Below are 27,318 nucleotides of genomic sequence, written 5' to 3' on the forward strand. Positions count from 1 at the left end.
GTTTGTATTGAGGTAGATCCGGATATTGAGGCGCATGTGCATAGCAATTTTTGGATTTATTGCACTGGAAACTGCGTAATATGATCATCTTGTTATGGAAAATAAACTAAATTTTCGTAAAAAACACTTTGATTGAATATTGTTGCCACTTAACTTTTGTTTTGTCGTGTAGCAAAAAGAAAGTAAGTAGTCGATGTATCTTCGCCCTCGATGTCGTCAAGCAACCAATTTATCCCGTAATAAGAAAGAAAAGATGGATAGAAAAAACACAATTTTTACATAATTGCGAACAAGCCAGAACTGCATTCTCACAAAAGTTAGACTGATCTACTATAAATTCTCATTATGCCGTATGTCCTAAATGCCTTGTAGTGATGTGCGTGGGAAAACTTCCTTAGGTTGCTAGTAATTTTACGCACACGTGAAAACAGCCAAAGCTTTATAACGTAACAATAGTCCATCTTGCAAAGTGCTCATGTACCAGTCACGTGAAGAGAAACTTAAATAAAAAAAGATGATTTTTGTTTGATGGAAGGGCTTCGCATTAACAAATAATAAAAGCAATCTGTGAAAGCAGTATAACACTTGCGCGCTTAGGAAGCAAATGTAGTTGTGCAAAAACGTGCTGTATGCATACTTTGACATATGCAGGTCTTCATTTTTATCTTTTTTTTTGTTGAACACCCGTACGTTTGATGCAACTGCCACATTAGAAGAACCATTACTCATTCGTGAAGCTAGGGTTGTGTAATGCCGCCCCGGAGAGTCTATCGACAGCAGGAGACCTGACACGTAAATGTTTGGTTCCATTATCGCCCGCTTGCTTCGTTTCGCTTCATAGAGACCCCCGAAGCGAGCGCCTCGGCACACACAATACAGCGCATGCAGTCTAACTGAGTCTGCATGCCTAACCCATAAATCACGCACAGAAGCTCTTTCAGATGACAAGCGGAAGATTCATGGCGTGAGTCGCTTGTCAAGCGCTGATCCCCTTCGCCTACGGCTAACCACCATCGTCGGCACTACGGTTTGAGTCGGAGTCTCTCGTACAGGGTTTCGCAATTACCCCGCTTGTGCGTTTGCATGACCGCCTTATTTGCGTTCTGAGATGGCCGCTTCCACAGTTCGGGCGGCTGCGCAAGACGTGCACAGGAAGTGTCGGTAACCTTCCTCGATAAGATGCAGTCCATTGTCGCGCAAATTGCCGTTGACGCGAGCGGAATCAACACGCCAGTCATGAGGGGTCGCACGACAAAACTTTGCTGTCTCATTTATTCACGTTTCGTTGGTTATATAGGGCAGCGGCCCATTCTGAAAGTGGACAAAATGGAGCGCAAGCTGTTTTCGGAGAACCAAGCTCGACTACCGCATCGAATCTGCTGATTGAACAATGCAGATGTTCTGCTTCTTTGTGAGTGCTTTTGCATGCGCCGGTGCTTGAACACTGGTCCTTCGATGACAAAATAGCGCGATGCTTGGCGAACGAAGCTCTTACCATTACGTCATCCCATTGGTTTGCTCACATCAGTCAGCCCAACATGAAGTTAACACGCCAAGAAAATAGGAAAAATAATGCGTTTACCAGAATTACAGCACAATCGTTGCCAAGGAACAGTGCCGCGACAGTCCGAACCTGAAACTGTGGATGCGCACCGCGTGGCTTCCTCCTTGGAGAAGAAAAAAAATGGACTCCTGGTCCATCTGGACGCTGCTGCTTCTGTTGGCTCTGTTCTGCGACATCAACAACGCTTTCTTCCTTCCTTTCTTCGGTGGCCCTCTCACTCCTCCGAATAATGGTAGGCAAACGCTGGAGTGACGTTGAAATATGTTGCCATTTACCAACAGCCACAGACTTTGCTACCAAAAAACTCTGTTAGTTGCAGCCATATGAAGGAAACAGCTAGTCGATGAAGCTTAAGAAAGCATAAAAGAAATTGACTGTTCAATTTAATTGAAAGGAAACAGTATTTATTGGCTCATGTTTATTAAAATGAAGAAATAACAATAATCTTTCTTGTGCTATGTTTATAGAAATGAGTAAATAAATATTATTGGCGCAACCATCTTTTGTAGAGATGATTGGCGAAGTTAATGCGATTAGCAATTTATCTTATGACGGATGTGTAATTGGTGATGATGCGTTTTATATGTTTTGGTGATTATTAAGAAGAACGGACCATATTCAGTGGAAACTACCCGATGACCCAAGTTGCCGTCAAAGAGGATAATTGAAGAGCGGCAGATACCGAGACAACGAGTCACTCATGTTGCTGTAAAGGGAAAATGGTTAGATCAGGACACAGATACCATATAAAGTGCATGAAGTATCCCGAAAGTGCTATTCGCATTCATATTTCTTCAATCCAATTAGATACAACAGGTATATGCTCTCTTGGGACTCATTGTCTGTCTGCTTTAAATGATTATATCTAACAAAGAAACAGGGAGCACTCGGGTCCACCTACTCTGGCCACTTATTAGAGAGAACTCTGGCGCAACGATCGCTCAGATGGCGTGGTAATGATGGTTACTACAGTGAATTGGTCTTATCTTCGTGTCCGTGGCTTCGGACGTTCTTGTGGCGTTACCCGTTACGCTTCATCTCTCTAAATTTCCAAGCAAAGATACTTTTTTTTTGTGCTGAACACACCAAGCCAATTAGTCTTGGTATACACGCGCAATCATAGTGAATTGTGCTGTTTATAACGCTATATATTGTTTAAAATTAGCAATAAGAAAGTCACAAATCCGTTTGACGCCAAAAAGAGGACGTATAGGAAAATTCACGTGCTTTCCAGCAATACTGTGCGGGCGGAAGGGCGGACATTTAGTAGACGATAGAGTCAGAGTTCTCTCTAACAACTGCTTGTGTGAAAAAGTTATCAGAAGGCAGGTCGGCGGTTCTGTGAACTGTTAGAGACTCTTGCTGTTCAGTCAAATGTACGATAACGTAAAAGTAATTTTAGAAAAGAAGTTTACGTAAGTAACGTAATTTTCTAACGAAAACTTAGGCAACCTGATTGCGGGCAGGTTGCTAAATGGTGAGGAATGTGCACTGTCCTGTTGTCTCCTATTCATTCAACAGTTGGTATGAAGGCATTTGTACACGTATATCCGATTTCTTTCCTTGTGCGCTCTCTCCTCGCACCGTACAAAAGAATGTACCACCTCACCGCAAAGCCTTCAAATTGCAGGAGACGATGAAGGTTTTTACCCGGTGGACATAGGAGATTCACCAACGTATCACGACGTGACTCTGCAGCCTGGCGTGGAGGTAGGTTAACGTTTTTTAATCTGGATACTTTCCAATTACCGATGGTCGTGAGTATCAGAAGTTTAAAGGACAGCAACGATTACTGCTTTAATTATAGCTCCGTTACTTCAAAACCTATTTTTAGGTGCGCGAACCACTGCGAACGTGACGACGGCACAAATCACAGCAGAATGCAATGAACTGACTGCATTCTGTCGCGAAGCGAGAGATACAAGCGCATGCATATTCGCGGGTATCGTTCACGTACTTTCGATGTACCCACTTACAAATACACCCTTAGTTTTTCTTCGAATAAAGCCGAGTTACTAGGACATAGTATTGCGGCTTTATTTTCCTGAAGAGCTCCAATAATCCTATAATTGAGTATCATTTGCAGGCTGAATAAATAAATACATTATGATCTGCCTATTTCTTCTTGGTTTCTTTTGTCCGCTGCACGATGAAGGCCTCTCCCAGCGATTATTAAGCACCCCTGTTTTGCGCTAGCTGATTACAATTTGCGCCTTGCGAATTTCTTAATTTCAACAGCCCACCTAGTTTTCTGCAGTCCTGGATTGTGCTTCGCTTCCCTTGACACCCATTCTGTAACTCTAATGGTCCAATAGTTATCTACCCTACGTACTACATGGGCTGCCCAGCTCTATTTTTCTTTCTCTTAATGTCAACTAAAATATTGGCTATTAATTTTCGCTCTTTGATTCACACCGCTCTCTTCTTGCCTCTCAACGTTACGCCTAACATGCTTCGTTAAATCAGTCTTTGCATGGTCGTTCATTTGTTCTAGAGTATTTTTGTTAACCTCCATGTCTCTACCCCATATGTTAGCATTGGTAGAATGCAGTCATTGTACACTTGTCATTGCAACGGCAGTGGTAAGCTCCCACACAGGCCTTTACAATGCCTGCCGTATGGACTACAACCCATTTTTATTCTTCTGTAAATTTTCTTCACATGTCAGGGTCACCTGTGAGTTATTTACCTAGATAAACGTACACCTGTATAAGATATACAGTCTGACTGGCGATCACGAATTCTAGTTTCATTGCCAGCCTGTTGAACATTACATTTGTCGTCTGCATACTAGTCTTCGAACCCCACTCTTCCACTTTCTCGGTTAAGGCCCTTAATCATTGATGAAAACTGCACAACACGAAGAGTTTGAGAACGCGGAAGGTAAGGGCTCGTGCCAGTGCTATCTTTGGCATTTGAATTAATAAACTGCATCCGACAGGCGTCAGTCTCTGTGTACAACATAATTTTGGTGCCGCGAAACCCGGGAGAAGACTGGCGTTCTATACCGACGATCGATCTACTGCGACGCAGCAAAGACGCACTTCGAGCGGCTGCTACAAGACCCATCTTGTTCGCCACCGAAGCCCTACAAGCCGAGCAACTTTCGCCGTCCGACCTTCAAGTTATTTTGAGTGACAAGAACTCGGCGCTTGCAGCATTTAGCGAAAAGATTGTCAGACTCATGAAGGAGTGTGACGAGTATGAGGCGGAAACCACCGTAGAGGACCACGAGAAGATCCGCGTTAAAATGAGCCCGGTCTGCTTCCTTTTGAATTCTGCTGCAAGGGCCGGAGACAGCGCGACACACAGCGTTGTGCGCGAGCTTTGGAGACCCAAGGCGTCTTCAATGAAGCAAGTTCCCTAGGACCGATACGCGAGTTGCTCTACCCAAACTACAGTTACCCCTGCTGTTCTGCGAGCTTCGCGAGTGGCAGGGTTCTGGGAAACATTTCGAGCCCACGATCCATGACAACTGCTAACCGTATTTAAGATTATACTTAACCTGAACAGCGAAGCGTTCAATCGAAGGTGTGTGCCTGGCGGAAGCGAACTACTCGGTAGCGGTGAAAATGCTCCGAGAGTAGTTTGATCGTCCTACTTCGGTCATTGATAACCACATCCACTGCTTGCTTGCCATAGCGCCCGGGGTCACTCTTCTTATCGCAGCTGCGAGAACTCTACGAAAAGATGCACTTTCGTACGAACTGCCTTGATCAATCAATCAATCAATCAATCAATCAATCAATCAATCAATCAATCAATCAATCAATCAATCAATCAATCAATCAATCAATCAATCAATCAATCAATCAATCAATCAACATTTATTATTTACAAAGGTGGTATATGTTGTGTTGAGTATACAGAAGAAGGTCCGATAGCTTAAGGCTGCAAGGTGACCTCCTGTTTTGAGGTGCCTAGTTTACCCAGCCTAAGTGCCTAGGTACCTGGCCTACGTCCCTAGCCTAGCGTCAGAATATGCGGTTCTCGAAGATATCGGCATTCTCTACCGTCAACGCATGGAGGAGACTGAGGCCGACGACTAGGCTACTCCGAGGTTGCGGCGAGAGGAAGTGGAAAGGTCATGAATTTCCTGCAGGCGCAAGTCGACAGCAGAGAAGAGAACCGGGCCTCCCGTTCAAGGTCCTTACCGAAAGACACCCCCGTGGTAAAAGGACGATTCTAGCCTTGCCTACCACCACCGGTATCATCAGCATTAGCGCTGGCCGCAGGGTCTGCATCGAACGACCATCCTTGCTGCCTACGGTGCAATGAACGTGACCACACCATAAAAGCTGCCACGGCACAGTGGCATCCGACGAATTTAGACGCCGGCTAACTGGAAAAAACTTGTTTTAAATGCAGCAGACATGGACACGACGCACGAAAGTGCCACGTGCAACACAGCATGGCTTAAGTGCTAGTAATTCTCTGAACATCATCTTTCAGCACCTTGCGCCGTATGAAAACAAGACAGCAACCACCCGTCTACCGAGAGCAGTGATACATTTGTAAACCACAACATAACAAAAAGTGACAAGTCGCCAGTGACAAGTGCTTCAGCCAGCAGTTCTACACGTCTGCACTTGTCCTGATGCAAACGGCCACATCATGGGCTTCTGAAAACCGCAATTTTGAGTTTGTTCGAATATTGTTTGACATCGGCAGCCAGTAAACGTTCATTTGACACGACCTGTCCAAAAGTCTCGACCTGTCTTCTTTCCGGGCAGAAGATTTCTCTGTGCAGACATTTGGAAGTTCTAAGTGTTCCCGCTATTACAGTTGTCGAAGTGTGAGGCTCGAACTACACAGTTGGTTCGACTCCCACGACATCATGGTAGATGAGTTTCAGGTACCGGAAGTCTGTACCATGAAGACTCCGGCGATTGGAGACGATCTCCTCGCATAGTTGCGGGAACGCAAGATGCTTGTCGCAGATGAGCACCGGCTGGGCGATGGGCCGGTACCGACAATCAGTGTCCTTATAGGATCAAGCTACTATTGGTGTAATGTTAGTGGAAGAATAGAACGTCTAAGCAGCGACCTATGCACGGTTGAGACGGCCTTCGGTTGGCTAGTGCAAAGCGCCTACTCATTAAGGCCTGCCAATGACTTGCCTAATTGGAGCAACTCCTGCACATCTGCCCTATTCATACCGTGTGAGCTAAACGGGCAAGCCGCATATGAGTTTGCTGACCCGACGGAGATGTGGCGGCTCGGTGCAATACGGATCACTGACTCTCAGGATACCGCCCACGTTTGTGGCGCACTTCACACAATATGTGCACATGTAAGCTGGACGTTCATGCTATGCTAAGACACCAGGGTCGATTGACTAGCACAAACAGAAGTGTAGCCGAAAACCGGCTCAGACGCCTTCTTCAGCGCTTCGAAGGACAGTGGGAGCTTCCGCAGCAGTATGACCGCAGCCTCAGTCAGTGCTTCAAAACAGGTTACGCCGAACTGGAGACGCCTCTCTAGAGCCCCGAGCGACGGTTCGACCTTCGCACCATGCAGTCGTTCGTCGAGAAGCTATTACTACGAAGATACGCGTAGTGTTTGACGCCTCTTCTCACGAGTGTGGCGAGTCATCGTTCAACGCTATCTTGGACAAAGGGATGAAACTTGGTGCCGAGCTTTTGCAATTGCTTGTACAGTTCAGGATGAACCAGATTATCCTGACAGCAGATATCCGGAAGGCTTTCTTTCACATTTATATTTGAGAAGAAAACCGCGACACTCTCCGCTTTCTATGGGTCGACCAACTAGCTGACGAAGAGGGTACAATACATTGTGTCGTCGAATGGCGAATGACTCGTGTGCCCAGCGTCGTCTAGCCCTTTCCTTCTATGTGCTACTTTGCAGCATCGCTTGGGAATGTGGAAAAAGATTCAGCCAATAATAGTTACAGGCCTAGCGACATCATTCTACGTGGACGACTTCGTCATATGTGTTTCCACGAAAGAAGAGGCCCTCGAAATCTATCGCGCTGCATTGGTTACTTTAGTAGATGGCAGTATGGAGGTGAGAAAGTAGTTCTCCAACTCCAGCCTTCTTCATCGCCAGTTCCTGAAAGACAACACTTCTCTCGACCACACTGGGGATGTCAGAGCGACAACAAAGTTGCTTGCCTTAGTATGGGGCCGCAATGCTGACAACAACGTGCTTACTACCAAAGCCGTTTCCGCGTACGTCTCTGCCCAGTAAGCCACGAAACGCACCATTCTGCAGCCATTTGCAAGACTTGCGATCCGTTAGGCCTCATAGCTCTGTTCGTCATTCAAGAGGAATTACTCTTCCAGCAACTGTGGCGATTGACCTCACCTTGGGACGAGCCATTACAGAAAGACGTCGAGAAACAGTGGACATCCGAACTACCGATGCTCTCCTCGCTGCGCATTCCACGTAGCGTCATTTGTTCCACTCTGCAACGGATTCCATCGTTTGAACTTCACCTGTTTTGCGATGCAAGCCCACCGGTATACATTTGCCACCGTCTACATGCCTTACTAGATCAAAGGAGAAAAGTTTAAGTTTCAGCTGCTCATGAGCAAGTGCAGGGTCCCACCGCTGAAAACTACCTCACTGCCAAAACTAGAGCTGCTTGCTTGCCTGCTGGCTGCAGATTGTGGAAATACCTAGGAGGAATTCCAGAAATATCCAGCTGTTGGGGTGTTTTGGAGCGACTCATTGATAGTCCTACATTGGATTGCTGCTGACTCTAAACAATCGGATAATTTTGTGAGAAACTGTGTTCTCGAAATACAACGCGTGACTTCGGAGTATTCTTGGAAGCACTGCGTAGGCAACAACAATTCAGCAGACTTGCTCATGCGTGGAGCAGCAGCCCTGTCATTCACGCGCAAGCCACTACGGTGGACCCATCCTACATGGTTGTCAGACCCTCATTTGCAATGGTCTGCGAAGATTTGTTATGATCTTGACCTGAGGCAGCTCCTTCACCGGATGCCCTTTCTAGCGAGACTAGTAATGTGTACTGTAGTGGCAGTAGTGGCCTCCCGCTGTAGTACCGCCCACTGTGCCCCCCCACGAGCCAGTGCTTGAGGTTGAAAGCTTTGGACGCACCTCCCGATTACACCGATTACACTTGGATCATAAGGTTTCGTCGGAAAGCTTCGCAGAACAAGCAATCTTTTACAGGACCACTGACGGCGTCAGAGGTGCACCGGGCGGAGGTGCATTGGTTGAGACTTGTCCAACTCTCCGCATTAGCAAGCGAAGTCACGGCCTTCGAGGAAGGACAACCAGTTCCCAACACATCCAGTGTATGACGTTACAAGCGTTTCTCGACCGTGACAGACTACTTTCTGTAGGAGGGTCAACTGCAGCAGCTTTACGGCTGATAAGAATTGAAACATGCGATCTTGCGTCCTGCAGATCACCCATGCACCGACCTTTTGGCTGATGTAGTCCGCGTGCGACTATTACATGGAGGAGTTTAACTCACCCTCCTGGATCTTCGGAAATGCTTTTGAATTCTCAAGGGATGTCGTAGAGTGAAGCGTGTTCTGAAAGCATGCTTAGCATGCCGCCGACGGCGCCTACTCTCGCGGTTTGTACTGTAGCACCCCTGCCAAAGGAAAAAATCAACATCGTATGAAGTGGTGAAAATTGACTTCTGTGGCTCACTCTATTGCCGTGCTGAATTACTCTCGACTGTAAGAGTACACAATGTTTTTTTTCTTGTGCTGCGACGAGGGCAGTATGCATGGAGTTGACCGCATATTTGGCAGCTCAAGGATTTTTACTCGCCTTCAGGTGCTTTTTAATAGGACGTGGAATTCCTGCCATCGTGAAATCCGACAACGCGAAAGCATTCCGCTGCAGAGGCAAGCATTTTTACGCTCCGTTGTGGAAGACAACGTTCAGGACTGTGCCAGCTCTCATCGAATTCAATGGTGCTTCATTGTTGAATGCGACCCTGGTGAGGAGGCTTTTGGGAACGCGTAATCAGCACAATTAAGGATGCACCAAAGCATCGCCTGGGAGGGAGCAGCTTACGTTACAACGAGCTATTCACCATGCTTGCTGAAGCTGAAGTGGCAGTTAATGGTCGAGCACTCACTTGCTTGGAAGATGACGTCACATCCACAGACGTTCTTGCTCGCTCGCCCTTCGTAGTCGGCAAGCGTCTCGCCACTTTGCCAGCAAAACGGGAAAACCTTGCCCTTAGTACCGCTGCTCCTGACATTCGACGACGAGTTCGGCATCGGTGACAGCTGCTTCGGAGGCTTTGGGAGCGGTGGAAGAAAGAATACCTTCTGTTCTTTCGCGCTGCTCACCACAGCAAGCCTATGCTATCATAGGAGTTAAAGCCCGAGGACATTATCATCATCGATGACATAAACGCACAGCCTCTGACCTGGAAAGTGAACCGTGTCGTTAAGGTGTTTCCAAGAAGATACGGTATTGCACGATTCTTCCTGGTACTGCTGTCAAATGGCCAGAAAGTCCGGCGCCCTATGCAGAGGCTCTACCTCCTGGAGGCGCACACATGCAACTCGGCTGCGGGTTGTGATAAAAACTGGAGACGACGAAGAGCTTGAGATCGCGAGAGGCGAGGGCTAGTGCCAACGCCATCTTGGGCAGTTTATTTAATACTAAACCGCATCTGGCGGATGTCAGTACCTGTCCTTGCCAATTGTTGTAATTCGTCCCCAGTGTTGCGGAACAGGAGAATGTGATCTGCAAAGCGAAGGTTGCCGAGATAGTCGCCGTTTATCCTCACTCCTAAGCCTTGCCGGTCTAATAGATTGAATACTTGTAAGCACGCACTGCTTACAAGTATTCGATCCTAAGTATTCAATGCTTACAAGGCAAGTGTAAGCATTGAAGAGATTATGTCTACTTGCCTGACCCCTTTCTCGATAGGTTATTTTCTACTTTTCTTGTGGAGAAAGAAGGTAGCTGTAGAATCTTTGTACATATTTCCCAAGATATCCACGTATGCCTCCTGTCCTCCTTGATTACGCGGTACCTCTATGACTGATAGCATCTCTACTAATATAAATGCCGTTTCATAGTCTATAAAAGCCATATGGAGAGGGTGATTGTATTCCACAGATTTCTCAATTAGCTGATTGATGATGCAAGTGTGATCCATTGCAGAATATCCCTTCCTGAAGCCATCCTGTTTTCTTGATTGATTGAAGTCAAGTGTTGCCCTGATTCTATTGGAAAATATTTTGGTGAAAATGTACAATACTGAAAGCAAGCTAATAGACTTATAATTCTTTCGTTCTTTACCTTTTCCTTTTTATGGATTGGTATAATGTTGAAATCCTACCAACTTTCTGGTACACTTGAAGCCGTAGTCGAGTATAATGCTTCACAAGTACGCTGCGTCAACTCTTTAATGTCGTGATGTCGCAAAAAACTTACTATAAACTTGCCACCACCTATTTTTCTCTTTTACGTGGTCATCTGGACTGTCTAAGCTGTGCTTTATGTTCCGCAAATTCTGTCTAAATAGGAGCACCTGGACTTGTTCACTGAAACTTCTAGTACGTTCGCATGACATTTGGCAGTGGTAGAATTGTGAATTAATTCAAGTAGCAGTTTCGTCTGCAAAAAATCTTGCGTGCGTATTGCCGGCAGCGATGTCACTAAGAAAATGCAGATTTTGCTGCAACGGAACAGTGGTTCCATCTCATGATGCCTCTAACTGTAGCGACGACAGATGGCGCCATCGTGCCTTTGCAGTGAAATGGACATTTTTAATGAGACGTCGTCCTAGACGACTAGCGGTTGAAATCTATCGCGGACTAACCATGAAATTGATGCGAGCCAACGGGGTATATATCGGGATATCATATCCACCGCAAAATTTTACCCCTCTGTGAAACTGGAGCGGGAACGAGCGTGAAAAGGCAATTCGAAAAGTCATGTATACGTGGCACTCCTGTTTAGGCAAAATTCGGTAGAACAATAATACTCGGTATCTTTTGTACCGTTACAGAGTTCGAGTGACAGTTTATTTTGATACTTTTTAGGAATATTATTTCGCACGTTGCGTACGTGAACGGCAGGCGGGGGTTTATGTTTATGGGTATTTGTGTGCATAATTCAGTATACTTATTCCTTTTTTACCGGTAACCGCGGCTCTGTAACACGTATTAATAAATGTGTTATAACGCAAAACGTTGCACGTGCGAAAAATAAAGATAGAAGTAGTCTGAATATAGTAAACGACGTCTGAATATAGTCTGAAACACACTAGAGCACGGAGACGGAAAAAGCCGAGGACAAGGTGCACCTACATGCTCCATCGAGTCCCAAATAACTCTGCTTTCTTTAAGACAGTACAATTCGACAAAATTACGATGGGATTAATGGAAGTGGGTGTTACTGTTCTAATATGTTTTGTTTTTCACTGCTTCAACTGGTGAGGTGGCTATAACAGAGACACGTGCCTGGTGTCCACGCAGATTCTGCGATTACAGCGACCCCTCATCCATAGGATTGAGGTGGAGATCACCACTGGCCGGGAGATTCAGCGTAACCTGACGAGCATGCGCGAGCTCCTGGTTGTGGAGCTGGAGAGAACGAGCAGTAGGCCGGAACGGATAGAAATCGAGCACAGGATCAGCAGGATCGACATACTTCTCACTCAAGTGCGCACCAGGTACGAACATCTTTTGGGGGAAACGCGCGAAAACACACCATAAATATAGGACAATGAAAGTGTATGTTTACTGGAAATTTTGATACATCCATCGATCGATCTGTCCGATCGATCTATCTATCTATCTATCTATCTATCTATCTATCTATCTATCTATCTATCTATCTATCTATCTATCTATCTATCTATCTATCTACACACATACACACACACACACACACACACAAACAGAAAACCACATTTGTGATGACGCAAAAAGTGCAACAATGTGCTGTCGCCAAAACGAAGAGATCGAGGTAAATCGGAAATGTTCCAAGTCAAAAAACAGCAACAAAAATTTTTGTTCGCTAGAAAGAGGATATCGCATTTATGAGGGCGCTTGAGCAGACACTTCAATAGGACAGACTGGCGCTACGTTGTCATAAAGAAGTTCATTCGACTGCATGCCATGAGCAATCTCTGACGTAAAGCCTGACACATGGTAGAAGGAAAGGTTTGTTGACCGGAGACGTCATGCTCACGACGCGAATTTCTAACGTGCATCAGGACGTTGTTCATCCTTGTGTCCAAGAGAATGGCGCATAGCATAGAGTTGCTCGGATATTTATCAAAGCTGCCCTGTCCTGCTTTGAATATTGGTTCGAAGCAATAAAGCCAAGCCAGCCCGTACAAAAATGACTGTTGATTAACCATGAATATATTATTGGTCAATGTTGATTTTTGCATTGAGGAAGTATGGAAAGTTTGTTGGAGAATTGTTGGGTTGAGTGTTGAGGACTCTTGAATATTGGCCACTGAAATTTAATTGAAACATCATATGGCGTCTCAATGTTGAATAATTGTTAAGTTACCATTGAAAGTCCATTCGGCCTAGACGGCTCGTTGTGTTCGTTTTGTTGAATGGTTGTTTGGTTACCATTGATACTGCATTGAATTAACGTTGTGGTACTGTTGACCTGTTGTTGAGTTATTATTGCCACAGCATTGAAAAGCACATTGCGGCTCAGTTGAGGTGGCATTGAGATTTCAGAAGTCGCTATTGAAATATGATTGACATTTCGTTGGGCTAGTGGATCTTTATTCATGTATTAAAACTGCTTTGCTATTCACACTTGCATGCCACGGTGCCTGCTCATAACTTTCCCAAACACAAACAAAAGTAAATCACAGACTAATCAATTTACAGTACCTTTATTTACACTAAAGATGTGTGCACATGAAACATTATTACAGTACACAAGGCACCACTACATGGAACGTGGAGACATAGGCTAGTACGTACAGCACTCTTAACAGTGTAAATACATCTGAAAAGAAACCTATACATATGAATTCAATCAAAACAATCATTGTGGTCTTCACTTTTGACTTAAGTTTATGACTAGAAGGCAAAGCGACTCAAAAGGCAGGGCTTAAGCATACCCTTGTACCAACCAACTTTGAACACATGAAGCTGCTTGCATGTGTGAATAAACAAAAGACATCTTAATACGTTACATTAAAAGGTTTTGCACACCGACACATCACAGGAAGAGTTATGGCTGACTGTGAGAAGGCAAAATAAAAAAAAAGACTTGAAACAAATGACTTCACGTAAATATATAAAGTTTAGCACACATCTTTCACCACGATTAAAATATAATGAAGTACCAAAGTAGACTTGTCTGAGCTTTTTGTCTTCGAGATCTATATATTTTCACGTTGCCCAAATATTTTATAAAATAACATCACTCAACTTAGCTATTAATTGACGAGACACCCTTTAAAAAGTTGGGCATGTGAACACCTTAATCATGTTTCTGACGAGCCAGCTTTGCTATGTTTAGAAGTACTTGTAAAGCTTTTGTGTACTAAATGCAGCTTATCTCCCTGGCACAAGTGAAGAACAAACAGTACACCATTTAATTATGTTAATTTGGGGTACAGAAGAGTTTGTTGGTGGCATTTCGTCAATTTAGTGAGCTCATTTTCAGTTAATTTTTCCGGACATGCAAAAAGCCAATGGGAGCACTTTTGGGGCCTTTTTCAATATACCCAGCAACTAAGTGGTACCTCAGTCAATAAAGAGATAAGGCAAGCCTAATACCTTGAACGATAAAAGAAAAAATTATTATTTAGCATAGGAATTAGCCAAATAAGTGGTCACCTGCACTTCCAGTATCAAGAACCTCAGAAATAGTCGTAAAGGATGAGAAAAGGTTCCAATGACAGGACAGCCAGATTGATGAGACAGTCAAAAACGCAAATAAATGCGCATACGAAACACCAATTACCTCAATAGCGCAGGTAAAATGTTACAAAAATGCTACCAGAATTTTATTGCATAAAATACATAAAAGTAACATAAAAATTGGGACAAAGCAGTAACAAAGACGGAGGGAAATACACCACCAGTGTTAAAAAAGAGAATTACAAGGAAAGTGATATACACGCATATTTCAGCTCATGACAATTTTTTCTTCAATATATGCAAAAAGAACACACGCACTTACAGCATGAAAAATGTTCCTGCGCCTATCGAATGCAGCACAGTATAAAGCAGCGTCATGGCTACCGAAAAGTAGAGCTTAGTATGTTTAAAAACTACGAATGCTTGCAAACCTACAAACAGGCATGTGACATGTCATGCCTTAAATAGACGAAATTCATAAATCTTACACACAAATGAAGTTAACATCACTCTTTTTGGCGTCCTCAGGGGACTCCTTGAAGTTGAACTAGAAAAATGTACATCAGTGTTAAAAACAAAGAGAAGATAAGACCCTATAGCGTTCTTCCTGAAATAAACAGCCCAAATAATTTCAGGTATCAATTCTATGGACACTTCGGCAATTCGGTGTACATTTATATTTGACAACCACCCAAACAGAGACGAGAAGGATGAATTAAGGTAGGAACACACATGAACGCTGACTCAACTAGAAGTTTATTCGTGAAGCTGAAGATTTTAAACACACTGGCCAACTTCACAAAGAAAAAGCCATGGATGTGCAGGAGAAACAGCCCAGCACAACAAAAAAGGACCGAAAGACATGTCCTGTAGAAAAACATCTGTGTCCAAAACTAACAAAAAACACATGAAAACTAAAAGGTTTGTCCTGTAAGTGATATTAACGAGAAATACTGCAGCCACTCTTTCCCACTAAGGGTCACAGAAATCTTGCTTATGAATTTTTCTTCGTGATCAATAAATAATGCTTCCATAAGTCTTCTTGTGTTCTGGTCTTTGTGATGAAACAATCCTGCTTTCTGCCCTATACCGCAACACCGGAGGTGTTCCAGAAGCAATATTTATTGACCACAAACGAAATAAATAAATGCATAACCAAGCTATATGTTGCCCTTAGTGGGAAAGAGTTGCAGTTCTCAAAAGAGTATTTCTCGTTGGCTAGCATCATTTATCAGACAAATCTATCGCTTTTTCGAAAGATTTGTCCGAAAGTTATCGTTTTTCACGCACGTTTATTCTACATGACATGGCTTTTCATATTTTTTTCTTGTTGCACGTGGCTGTTTCTGCCACGCATGCACGGCTTTTTACCTTTGTCAAGTTGACCAGTGTCTTTAACACCTCTGTCTCCAAAAATAAACTTTTAGTTGAGCTTGCACTCGTGTGTGCTCCTATCTATTTCGTCGTCCGTCGTCTACCTCTGTTCGCGCTGCTGTTTCCAATACGCACGTATCACTAGGTTAGGCTGGTAAACATTCTCACAAGCAAAAGGAAATACCTCCCCTCAAAAGGTAGCCCATCCTTTACTACTAAAAAGCCAAAGCAAATCGAAAGTAAGCCTTCACAGCGTCCATGCGGCACCTAGTACACCACAGAGCAGCACAAAAAATTGTTAAACATCTCACTTGGTGGAGAGTGGAAACAGAGATGCGAGCTTCCTAGTGAATCAGCCACATATCAACGGGTGTCTCTTGCACGACGCCAAGCTGCTCTTGACGTAGAACACTTTAGCACCTGGACATTTACTGCATGCGTAACCTGTTAGAAGGGAATGCGGACAGAAAATGAGATTACGCGGATTAAGAATCTGCCACACACTGCACATAACTACGCACGAAATAGGAGTACACACTATAATGGCAAGTAAAAATTTGCGACTCTTTACGAGTGCCGTCGAGAAAAGGAAGAAATAGGTTGCTACGGTAAATGTTAGCTAAGACACGCACACCTATGTTTCACCGTGGGGAAAAATATTCCCGGCTTTCTCGCAGAATCAAAGACCACGCGACAGCGCATAGCCGATAACAAGCAGATATCGAATCTTTGGGTAAAGTCCAGCAGCAGGAATGACCTAAACATACACAGAGAGCGATGCGAGCGTGAGCGTGCTTGCACGAGTGAGAACACGTACCGCTTCTTTGAAGCTAGCCGGTCCGGCGTGGCTCCGATCATCCCATGCAATTTGTGCGCAGAACGTCGCGTACACGCCCTTGCGCGTTTTGCGCGGTAGCGTCTGCGCAGAGAGCTAGCTTCATGCACGCGTCATTGTTCATCGCGCAAACGGTGCTCGAGTGCGACGCTTAGCTTGAAGCGACAACGCGCCGATTGGCGCTCCTTTCGCTTCTGCAAGCAACGCATAGTCGGATCGGTCCAGCTCAAAGAGGCAGCAGAGAACGGTGGCATATTCGGTTATCGCCTATTAAAATTGTACAGTACGCCTCCAACGGAAACGCGCCGCGCTAGATAAAGATGCTTACTGCGGTAGTTTTGGCGGTGATAGGCGATAAGGCGAGCCCATCGGTGGCTGTCTTCTTCGCCGACGTCGTCACCACACCTCTGTTCATTTGCGCTGTGTATCTGTGTGCAGTCACCGCGCGGAAGCTGTGACTAATCGGTTGGCCGTTCTCCGCAAATCCCGAAAAGGAGAAATATATTTTGCGGTGCGCCGCATCATTAGCCGCAACCTATAAATCGAGGAGCGCTTAGCCGCTACGGCACAAAAGGTGATCACACTAACCGTATGGTATACGATGAGTCACTACGGAATTCTGATGTACTACATGCCAAACCAACTATCTGATTATGAGGCAGGTCGTAGTTGGGGACTCCGTATTAATTTTGACTTCCTGGAAATTTTTACGTGCACAATGCACGAGCGTTCTTGCATTCCGCTCCTTTGGAATGCGGCCGCTGCAGGGATCGTATCCACGACCTCGAGCCCCAAACTGCCACGGCGGCCGCCATAGTTACGAAATGCGTAAGCGTGAAGTGCAACACTGCTTTCCTGTACGAGTGTGGCACAAGCGTAGCACAGCTGCCCACCTGCTGCACAATTATTTGTCGCGGTTCTCCTAAGCTCGTAATGCCTGCCTAAATACCTTGAAAGGCAGCGCGCCTCTCACGTATCGGAATGCGATAAAAAGCGCGTAGACGGCCCACGTGAGCCCCTATGAAAGATGGCGTGGCCACTGTACAATATTTTCACTGCGCAGAGAAGCTGCGCACAGGAACAAATGAAGCAATGCAATTTCACGCACGTGGGGCGCCGCTGCCTCTTCGCCTACCATTGTTTCAAAGGAAGTGTCGGCGGCAGCGAGTGTTAGTATCGCGCGCTTTCGCTCCGGGGCATACGGTTTGCTTGAAGAAAGTGAACGGTGTGCTTAACATTTCACGCTTGTCAATGTCAAAATAGAAAAAGAAGGCTACGTGCTCAAGAAAACGAGGTTACTAACCTATGTGCAGAAGTTCGGCTGCGACTGTTCCGGGGTGCCTTCTCTACAACAGGCATCATGACCTCTGCCGCGCAGCTCATCAAAACATCCAGGCTCGCACATCAGTCGAAGACTAGTAGCTGGGTCAGCCAACGACTTCAACGGATCAACGTCCCTCTTATTGTCGTTAAAACATTTCACTAAAATGTGCGTCATGATGTACGAAAAGAAAAAAATACTTTCATCAAAAAGCACGAGGCGCGAACCACCGCACAACTGCAACCAAGTAACTGAGTCCGGAAGCCATTCACAGCTTTACTATCGTATTGAGTTATAAAAACCTTTCAAACACAAAATAACCGCACTGAAAAACCGCTAATTTACTAACCTTTATAAGCTTTTCAGAACAACCTAATTTGTAGCGTAAACAACAAATACTACGACCAAAAAATGCGACTACGAAACTAGCGGTAACCATGTGTACTGTTGCAAAAGTGTGTGCAAAACGAAGTTACAACGGTTACAACCACGTGCGCACACGCACACACCCGAACGTTACCTTGAGGTTTGTAGCGGTACCTAGGAATAAGAATTATTACTAATTTCTTTATTTTATAAAAGTACCAGTATTAAAATACTTTATAGCACCTTTGCAGAAGACGAGGTGACAAGTAAAGTATGATAAAAGTCCGTTACCTGTATTTCTTTCATTTTCCTTTGGTCTCCTTCTATAGAACTGAACATACTAGACTTGCAGGCTTGGGAGACGAGAGGACGACAGTTCAGCCAGGCTCGAATAAATCGCATGCTTCTTGCAAGGCGAGAGTCGGGAGCATCCTCAGATACAGCGAGTAGCTGTGATACTATTGCGGTTGTTGCTGGATCCGAAGCTCTTTGAAGTCAATTGTTATAGCGGCTGCGCGCTGTGATCTCAAAGCGCGTTCGTTGTTTGACCTCTAGTGCCACGGCCGTTGGATAAAAATATATTTGCTTTCCGGACAGAGGGTGCGTCGCAGGAATTTCGAAGACGTCTCACGTGTATGTTTTCAGCGTGTGCGCGCTTGCATCCTACGGTTCCCACAGCGCGTCCGATGCTCGAAGGTAGCGTCGTCACGTGTCGGCGCCTGTCTTATCGCCGGCCGCGCTGCCGCCGTGTCTACTTTTGGGAAACTCCACGTACGCGTAGTCACCGTGTTTGCAAGTGAATTTCGCATTCTCCTGCTCCTCGAAACGTGCTTATTTTTTATCGAACCAATGGCTATGTCATCTAGTGTATGGTAAAACAACGATGGAATTTGTACACCGGCGAAGAAATGCTAAATCGTTATGAACTTGGGCGGTCATGGAGCTAGTTTAAGGTTGCCGTTTTTACGAAGCAAAAACGCCTACGAAGGTGGGGCGGTCCCAGAGATAGGCGCTTCAAAGCACCAGCGCGAGGAAATGGCACGCGGCGCACGCGCCAAGCATTTCGGAGCTTAGTGGCTTTCGAACGAAAGGAGTATGCGCACGCTCGTGGCCGGGCACCGGGCTCGACGGCCGACGTTGGATTCCACCCCATCGGTCACACATTATTTTCTTTCAACGAAAGCGAGGCGAAAGAAGAACCTACCTGCCGCAAAATAACAAGAATGAGGTTGGAACGCGTCACATTAAATGTTTGGAATGTTTTCATATGCGAGTCCTAATTATTGTTTACTGGACTCAACTGCTACACAACAAAAAAAAAAAAGCTACAAAAATGAACACAAGTTACCCAAAAAATTGTTTATTGAGAAGACTCGACGGTAATATTGTCGTGCAAGTGTTGAGCGAACGCAATTGCTTTTGAAAATTTGCTGAAGTCCGTTGTTTCAACAACTGCCCAACAATATATCAATGGTTAATCAACAGTCATTTTTGTGCGGTAGCGGCGTGATTCAGCGTAAAGCAAATGCGCAAACAGTAGAACACGTTGGGGATGACATAGCCGTGATACGAGCAGGCGCAGAAAACGGAAGGTCGGGTAAAATAAGGAAGCGTTTTGCTCGCCAAGTCACGTCACACACACGCCACAAGTCTGGTAGGGTTTGACACAATGACGCAGGTTATACAGCAAGTTTTTCGTCCCTCGTTCCCACTCGCCGTGTACCTCACGCAGAGGGAGAAGATTGAGATGTTTTCTTTCATGAAATACAGGTGCTTGATTGTCAGGCGCCCTGGCATGCCACTTCAGGTGCTGGTTGAAAAGTAGGATATGACAAGGCGATCACAGAAACATACAGCACCCACAGTCTACTCCCCCTCCCCTTTCCATCCTCACATAAAATGATAATAAGGCGCTCGTCCCGTGTTCCTGCTTGTCCCTGTGTCTTTCTTGCGCTATGTATCATACTTTGTATGTATCCCACCAACACGCCCAAACTTCTTCCCTGCTGATATTGAAGCTGCATAGGGCGAGAGTTTTTCAAGAATATTAGCCCTTCTGTGGATTCCGTCAGAGCGTGCCACATGCCCAGTTACTGATTTTGTTCCGCGACTAGGCCACCGTGCCGACACCATGACCAGCTGCAGAAACTTGTAGGCACCCTTCCTAAGGATGGTGATGTTGGTTCATGCGGTTAGTATGGAATAGTCACTCAGTGTGCTTGTTCGCGTCTGGAGGAGACTCGCGTAAAGCCGTCAACCTTGCGATGCAATCAGGCGATATTTGTTTTCCGCCGCCACTGTAAGCCACAGATAAGGGTTGGCTCTAGTAGCTGGGGGCCTGACCTATTGATTTATTTATTTTGAATAGCGAATACTGCAGTAACAAGTAAACGTCGTTAACAACGTTAACAAAGTTAACTTCCCGAAGTATGAGAACAAGTGTGACATTTTAGCTTAGTTGTCCCAAGTGCAGTATAAATATAAGCATAAATAAATTAAATGAAATAAGTGTACGCGGGGCAGGCACTTGCAGATATATAAAGAAAGGCATAAAAATAAAATATATCGCATTCATCATAGCGCCACGGATGGACTTCAGAAAATGGTCTTTAAGTTTTCAAGTGTATCTAATAAACACTTCACAAATACTCACTTCACAGAAGATAAGAAAACGAAAAAAAAAGCGGCCACGAAGCTTCGAAATGCCACACGTGGAACATGACACATAGTCAGACACAAGCACACATGCAAACTCAGAATCGCACTCGAGGTCTATACGTCAATGTTTACAAGTCAACCTCAGTGACAACAGGCGCACATATAAACAGATGCGCTCTTGTGAGAAATGTGAGCCTTCCATTTTCAGAGCTCGTATGAGTAAAGGGGCGCTAACACCAGCGCTTAAGCCACCGTGAGGCCTCTATGGGTTATGAGTAAATGTTCACTGCTAATCACGCAGCAGAACGTTGAAGTTCCGAGTACACTCGATATTTATTTGGCACATATCACTAACCGGTGACATTGCTGTAAAATTAAATGGAAGCGTTCTCCGAAAGGTAGCGTAGAAACGCTTGCATAACAGGCAATCACTTTTTGACGGCCACCAACGGGTCACCAAACGTGGCGATCGAGCATGTCAAACCACATTTGTCGAAAAATGGCAACTTTCAGTGTACACCTTGGTGGACAAAGCACCTCACTACGCAAGTCATACGTACCAACAGTTGTATCGGATCATTGCATCTACCGTGTTCCCATCGTGTTGTTCTGCCCCTTTTTATTGCGTTAAACTGTAAATAATGTGTGACAAGTAGCCCATCGACCCTTTCCTTTTGTTCTCTTCAGCGTACAATTTTCATTTATTAATGTTAACAAGCGGGCACACTCACGCTTTTTTAGGCGTAATGGGACTACATCAGAGCATTGCGAGAACTACGTGTCATGTCTTCTGTCTTGTGCAAGCCCTATTAGAAATTCGTCCATGTCCTGCCCTCCGTCCAACTAAGAAAGTTTTACGCCAGTGAATTTCCTAATCGCTTCACACCACTTAAATTCCTGACGTCCCTGAGTACATCTCGCTGCCTTTGGTGCCTACCCTGTTACTGTAAGGGACCAACCATTTCCAGCCCTTTGGATGACACGGATGGCGTACATATCTAAACCAATTAATTTTCATCAACTAAGAGCAACGCTGGATGGACGCCGCAAAAATACAGAAGCTGCCGCACGTCTTCCACGTTTCCATTTCGCTTCGCTCTGGCCTTCGATGAATTTATGACGTCCCTATTCCGGTGTTGGCGTTTTCGATCGACCTTGTCATTTAGAGTGCTAAAATTTGAACTATGCCTGTCCTTTTCATGGTATTTTCTAGAGGACATAGAGTGGCAGTCAATGCCCTCGAGAGAGCTCCCCCCTACTTCAGCGGAGCCACTGAAGATGACGGAGCCAAATCGGTGATGACGTCGGCCTTCGCGAGAAGACCCTTCAGAGCAGTTCCTCGTGCTCATTGGCCCCAACTTGAAAGCTTCGTGAAAGAATGTTTTCATAACTATGTTTAGCGTGAAGTAATAACAGGTACAAAAAAAAAAGAGACGAACACAAGTGCTTCTTGTGTTCTGTTTTTCTTGACCTTGCTTGCTTCCGCTAAATAGAGCCCATGAAGTTGTATCAAGCGGTTTATTCACAATACTTACAACGCTTGCGATTGTGGCCGCGTTTCATTATCGGAGACAATATAGGTGACGCACATGGAAGGATCATGGTGTGAGTCGTTATATTATACGAACTGCAGTGCTTCCGGGATTGCGCCATCGAACTTAAAAAAGAGGGGTGTTTCAGCACCGAATACACGTAGTAAGATACACGAAACTCTCAAAATTCACTGTAAAGCATAAAAAGATTATGTACACCAGCAATGTCATGAGAAAAAAAAAGTTGGTGGACGCTTAAGTTCGTCTCTAAGAGTGAAACGCGATAGCAATAAAAGGTATCTATCTGCTTCTCATGCTTCCCGCTAACTGCGGCTTATGTAACGGTAACGTTTGCCAGAAAACGCTGGCGGCGAACTCTGTGTACCAGGGCGAGCTTTCTGATAGAAACGCGGCCTCTTGCGTGGGCCTATCCCGGAGGTAATGGCCAACCGCACCGAAAAACAAGAATAATTTTCAGGTTTCTGTTATTGTTTCGCACTTTTAATATTCCAGTCTGACAAGATTTACCACACAAGGCATGCGCTGTCAGTGTTTCGTTTCATGACATTTGTTTGTGGGCTATCACTCTCGAAATTCCGACGAACAACATTGTAAAGAATGTAAGACAAATTATGATCGACTTTAGTGAAAGAATGGTGTGGTAATAGAACTCGGGTACACCACATTTCATATAGCGAGGCGTAGCATATACCTGTACCTAAATACATACGGAAATTTTCGCTCACGGACAACTCCGCCGACGACGAAGCCAACACCGGATTTTCTGCGACATGGGCCCCTTAATGCTAGCGCGTTAAAAAGAACGGAATAGAAATCATCATTATCATGATATTCTTATGTCCACTGTTAGACGAAGGCCTATCCCAGCGATTACACGCGTCTTGCGCTGATTCCAACTTGCACCTGCAAAGTCCGTAATTTTATCACCCCACCTGATTTTCTGCCATCCTCGACTGCGCTTCCCTTCTCTTGGCACTCATTATGTAACTCTAATGGCCCACCGGTTATCTGCTTTACGCATTACATAGCACGCCCGGCTCCACCGTATCCTCCTAATGTCAACTAGAATGCCGACTCCGGCAGTTTGCTATTGCGTATACTTATAGTATTACAAATAAGCAAGCGAAGCTGCTCGCGGTATAGGCCCGGTGTCACACTCACTCCGGGAATTGGTCTATGCGATATTGGAGCAGTGTCCACGACAGCTCCAGCTACGGTTTGCACGTGTTCACGTCGTTGTGTTCAAGGCCAGTAAGATGTTCGAACCGTGCTTTGGTTTCGCGCCTGTGGAGTGCGCGGCAGAGGCAGCAGAAGGGAACACAAACGGGGCACTGGCTCCACGACTTGAACATGCTGCGTCGTGAATTCCTTCCTTACGTGCCGTTCTTTACAGGGCAGTAAACGTATACCGTTTTAAGCACTTGCATACCGTTTCGTGTAGTTTCAGAGTAGTATGTATGGTTCTGTAGTGTTGTACATAGCTGTACAAAGTTCAGTATAGTTGCACTGGTTCACATAGAGTTGCCCAGCGTCTACCAGCTTCGCCAACATAAGTCGTTTAGGAGAGCGTGAGGGAACAGGCGTGATTTAAAAATATTTTTTTATGGCATGCTTCTTATTTCCTTTGATTATAACTTACTTTAAGTACTCGTTCCGAAGCGATATATTTCTTCAAGGGAACCTTTTTGTATCACTCGTGTGTGTTCTTTTCTTTCGCGTTGCTGTCTCTTTTCATATGGCATATATCTTTGCAGAACGACTTCTCGTTCTTTTCCTCTCATACAGAGTGCACGTTGTTACTAACGAATAGATAGCGTTTCAGTTGCTGTTGAATTTTATCACAGCGACGTTAAAGAGAAAGATTGTTAGAGCTGTCTTTGCAAATTAAGCTTGTGCAATACCAAAACGCCATTCTTGCCGCAAGACTCTTGGTTAGCCAGCAAGGTACAAAAGACGATTGACGAAAGGGGACATTGCTCGGAAGTTCCCGCAGCAGTCTGTCACGACGTCATAAATTTTGACAGCGTCGGCTTGGAACTTCAGAATTTCTTATCGGTAAATATGGACTAGGTAACATATTCATTGAGCCAAAGATTTAAATTAGGAAGTTTGGAGAACATTACGTAGCAACGACAGCCGAAGCGCAAGAAAAAAAGAGAGAAAATAATTTGAAATGTGTGATGTTACATTGACGTAACAGCTCTAAAGGTTAGGCCGCGAAATTCGAAAAATGTGAACTTTTACTTAGACCTTTTTCTTCTCATAACCTACAATCGAGAAAGCAATGAAGTTCGTCAAGAATAATTTCTAATTCTTAACTAATTTAGCACTTCTCTTTACCGTCCCTTTAGGCGACGGAGTCTCGTCAAGTTTTTTCCCGTATTTAACGCGTTGACGTTTATATTTATTTTCGATTGGCCACAACATGAAGCTGAGGTACTAGACATTGCATTTGTAGCTGGCACTGGTAGCTTGTAATGCCGTCAGGCCATACTGACAGGGTGGGGGAATATTGAACGACCTTTTGTCTGACCACTACGAAGTGGTATAACACAGCCACTTGCATAAACTTCACGCCGTGAAGCCACCAAACCTTCCCATGGGCCACTCCAAAGCACCATCTGCTATAAATGGTATGCGCCGGGGTGGCAGTAGCGGAGAGATTTTTGCTAAGGAGATGCGAAGGTGTTCTTCAGTTAAGAGAACGAAAGCGTTTCATTTATTTCAAATTGATTGAAAGGAAACACAACTCGTGGCACACACACAGGTTTCACCCTTGCAGGTTCAACACTGGTAGACAAGTATGACCAACTTGCTCTGAGAAATTAGAGATTGCCTTTAGCGTGAGGTTTTGGACGCCTGCCTTCTTGTCCGGATCACTCGGTACATAATTTTGTGCACGGGAATATTGTTTACTTTCTTCCGGTGACCGTTTTTCACCGGCTAACCACTGTCGCAAAGTTATCGCTCAGCACTCAACTTGAGGTACAACTTACAGTTCCGGCATCGTCTGGTTTACCACGTCACTACGACGTCACAATATCATCAATACTGGAGCCATAATATTCCAACGACTGTGAGGGCACGCACATACCGTTACGTGTGCCGCATTTACGCACACCTGAAAACTTTAGAAACCACTCCCAATTTTTCTCACTCCCGTTCAAGGACGGACGAGACGGAGCTTCGGTTCCGGGAGTTCTTGCAACGGGTTTCGACCGGCCAGATACGAACCGAGAGCGAGAGCCAGACCCTGCTGCAGGCCATCTGGTCCGGTTACCACAAGTCGTTGCGGAACCTGGTCCGCCATGCGGCTGGATATCTGAGGAGCATCGTTCATGGTGTGACAGGCGCCCTGGCCAACCTGGGCATGGGCATCATCGACTACTACCGCCTCAAGTTCCAGCCACTTGAGCTCGCCGTCGACGCCCTGACGGGTCAAGGCTCCTTTCGGAAACCCATCGTTGGCATTATTGGCCGCCGATGAATGAGATACTATATAGTTGGCATTTATTAAAAATAAAGGCATCCTCGTACTCATGGCACGCAGGCTTGAATTGTCATATGCGTAGAAGATTGCTAGCCATTATTTGGTCTTAACCTAACTTCTATACAATGCAGAAAAGTAAATTGGTAGATTTGGCGATTCGCCAAATTCGGCGTAAAGCATAAAAATAGCGTGCGGAACATTACATGAATTTAACCTGACGCGCGAGACTTGCCTTGAACCTAGGTGGTAGAATTGGTGATTCTCTTTCTGAGAAACCAGCGTGAAAAGACAGTGACACAGTCTTTGAACAGGCAAAACATTTCACTACAACAAATTTATTTTTCATTCCTTGTCGCTAGCCATGCGTAAGTGGCAAATTCAGACACAAGAGGCTGCGTGGTGTCGTTCATTGTGATCCCGAATGGGGAACAGAATAAGAAAAAAAAGAGGACGTGCACAAGTCTGGTATAACTTATGAATCCTTTTATTTCACTCATTTTCCTTTTCAGTCTCCCTCAGTGGTTGGAATGGCTTCTCACATGCATTGTTAGCAAGATCGGAATGTCGAGGTCAGTGGATGATAAAATACAATTGAGTGAAAAAAAAAAAAACTCACTTTGCATTTGCCGTTTATTGGAACTATTTTATAAGAAGACGTGTTACTATTAGTTACGTTGGACAGTATAGCTTCTGTTTTAGAGCTTACAGGAAGTCTGAGCTACAGCATGCCTGCCAACTTCCAAACAATAATATCTGTGAAAAATTCATCGGACGCAAGTCCAGAGACGGGGGACGGTAGCACATATTTATTTAATGGTAGCCTTGTGCACAAGCCTAGCGTCATATACGTATGTACTTTATTAACGATGGTTTAGCTTTAGATGCGGCACGAAAGCTGCACGAGCAAAGTTGGAATAGCCGAGACTGACAATTAAGCAATACATTCATTTTTATTTATTTTATTTATTTATTGAATTCTATCAGCAACCCTTCGGCCGCCAAGGCAGGAGTGGGTACACTGTATTATAAATTATTTTTGGTACAAATTATTGTCGTGTTGTGAAGACTAAAGAACAATGAAATACGCAAACACCAAGAAGAGTAATACAATGAACAATCAATACTTATTAGCACATGGACACTTTCGAAAGAGTAACAAAGAAAGCGCAGCCAATCACAAGAACGGAACAAGGGCTGTTAAAAAAATTTCCACACCACACTGAGGGAAGCTTCGCGGATGCTGCGGCATATGTCCAACAAGAGGCATTCGCCGTCTCCATCGTCGACTCCAATTCAAGGCTCACTTGCTGCGCTACGGTAAGCACTTAGAGGCCCGTGG

At 45.0% G+C, this 27,318-nt stretch overlaps 1 protein-coding gene across 1 annotated transcript; it reads left to right on the forward strand.

The window, feature by feature from the left end:
• Window positions 1-1,157: 1,157 nt before the first annotated feature.
• Window positions 1,158-26,032, forward strand: LOC126528206 (uncharacterized). The gene is made up of 4 exons (XM_050176094.3): window positions 1,158-1,796; window positions 3,195-3,274; window positions 12,016-12,212; window positions 25,658-26,032. Exons 1-4 carry the CDS (start codon window positions 1,646-1,648, stop codon window positions 25,974-25,976), a joined length of 747 nt encoding a protein of 248 aa, XP_050032051.1. The 5' UTR covers window positions 1,158-1,645; the 3' UTR covers window positions 25,977-26,032.
• The last annotated feature ends 1,286 nt before the right edge of the window (window positions 26,033-27,318 follow it).

This window comes from Dermacentor andersoni, chromosome 9 (assembly GCF_023375885.2).
Source record: "Dermacentor andersoni chromosome 9, qqDerAnde1_hic_scaffold, whole genome shotgun sequence".
Lineage (NCBI taxonomy): Eukaryota > Metazoa > Arthropoda > Arachnida > Ixodida > Ixodidae > Dermacentor > Dermacentor andersoni.

What these genes read in the sequence shown, in the direction of transcription:
- LOC126528206 (XM_050176094.3), top strand. Translation starts at nt 1,646, where the DNA reads ATGCGCACCGCGTGGCTTCCTCCTTGGAGAAGAAAAAAAATGGACTCC. An exon ending in CTCTGCAGCCTGGCGTGGAG is followed by an intron (nt 3,275 to 12,015) that starts GTAGGTTAACGT and finishes GTGTCCACGCAG; the next exon opens with ATTCTGCGATTACAGCGACC. An exon ending in CTCACTCAAGTGCGCACCAG is followed by an intron (nt 12,213 to 25,657) that starts GTACGAACATCT and finishes CTCCCGTTCAAG; the next exon opens with GACGGACGAGACGGAGCTTC.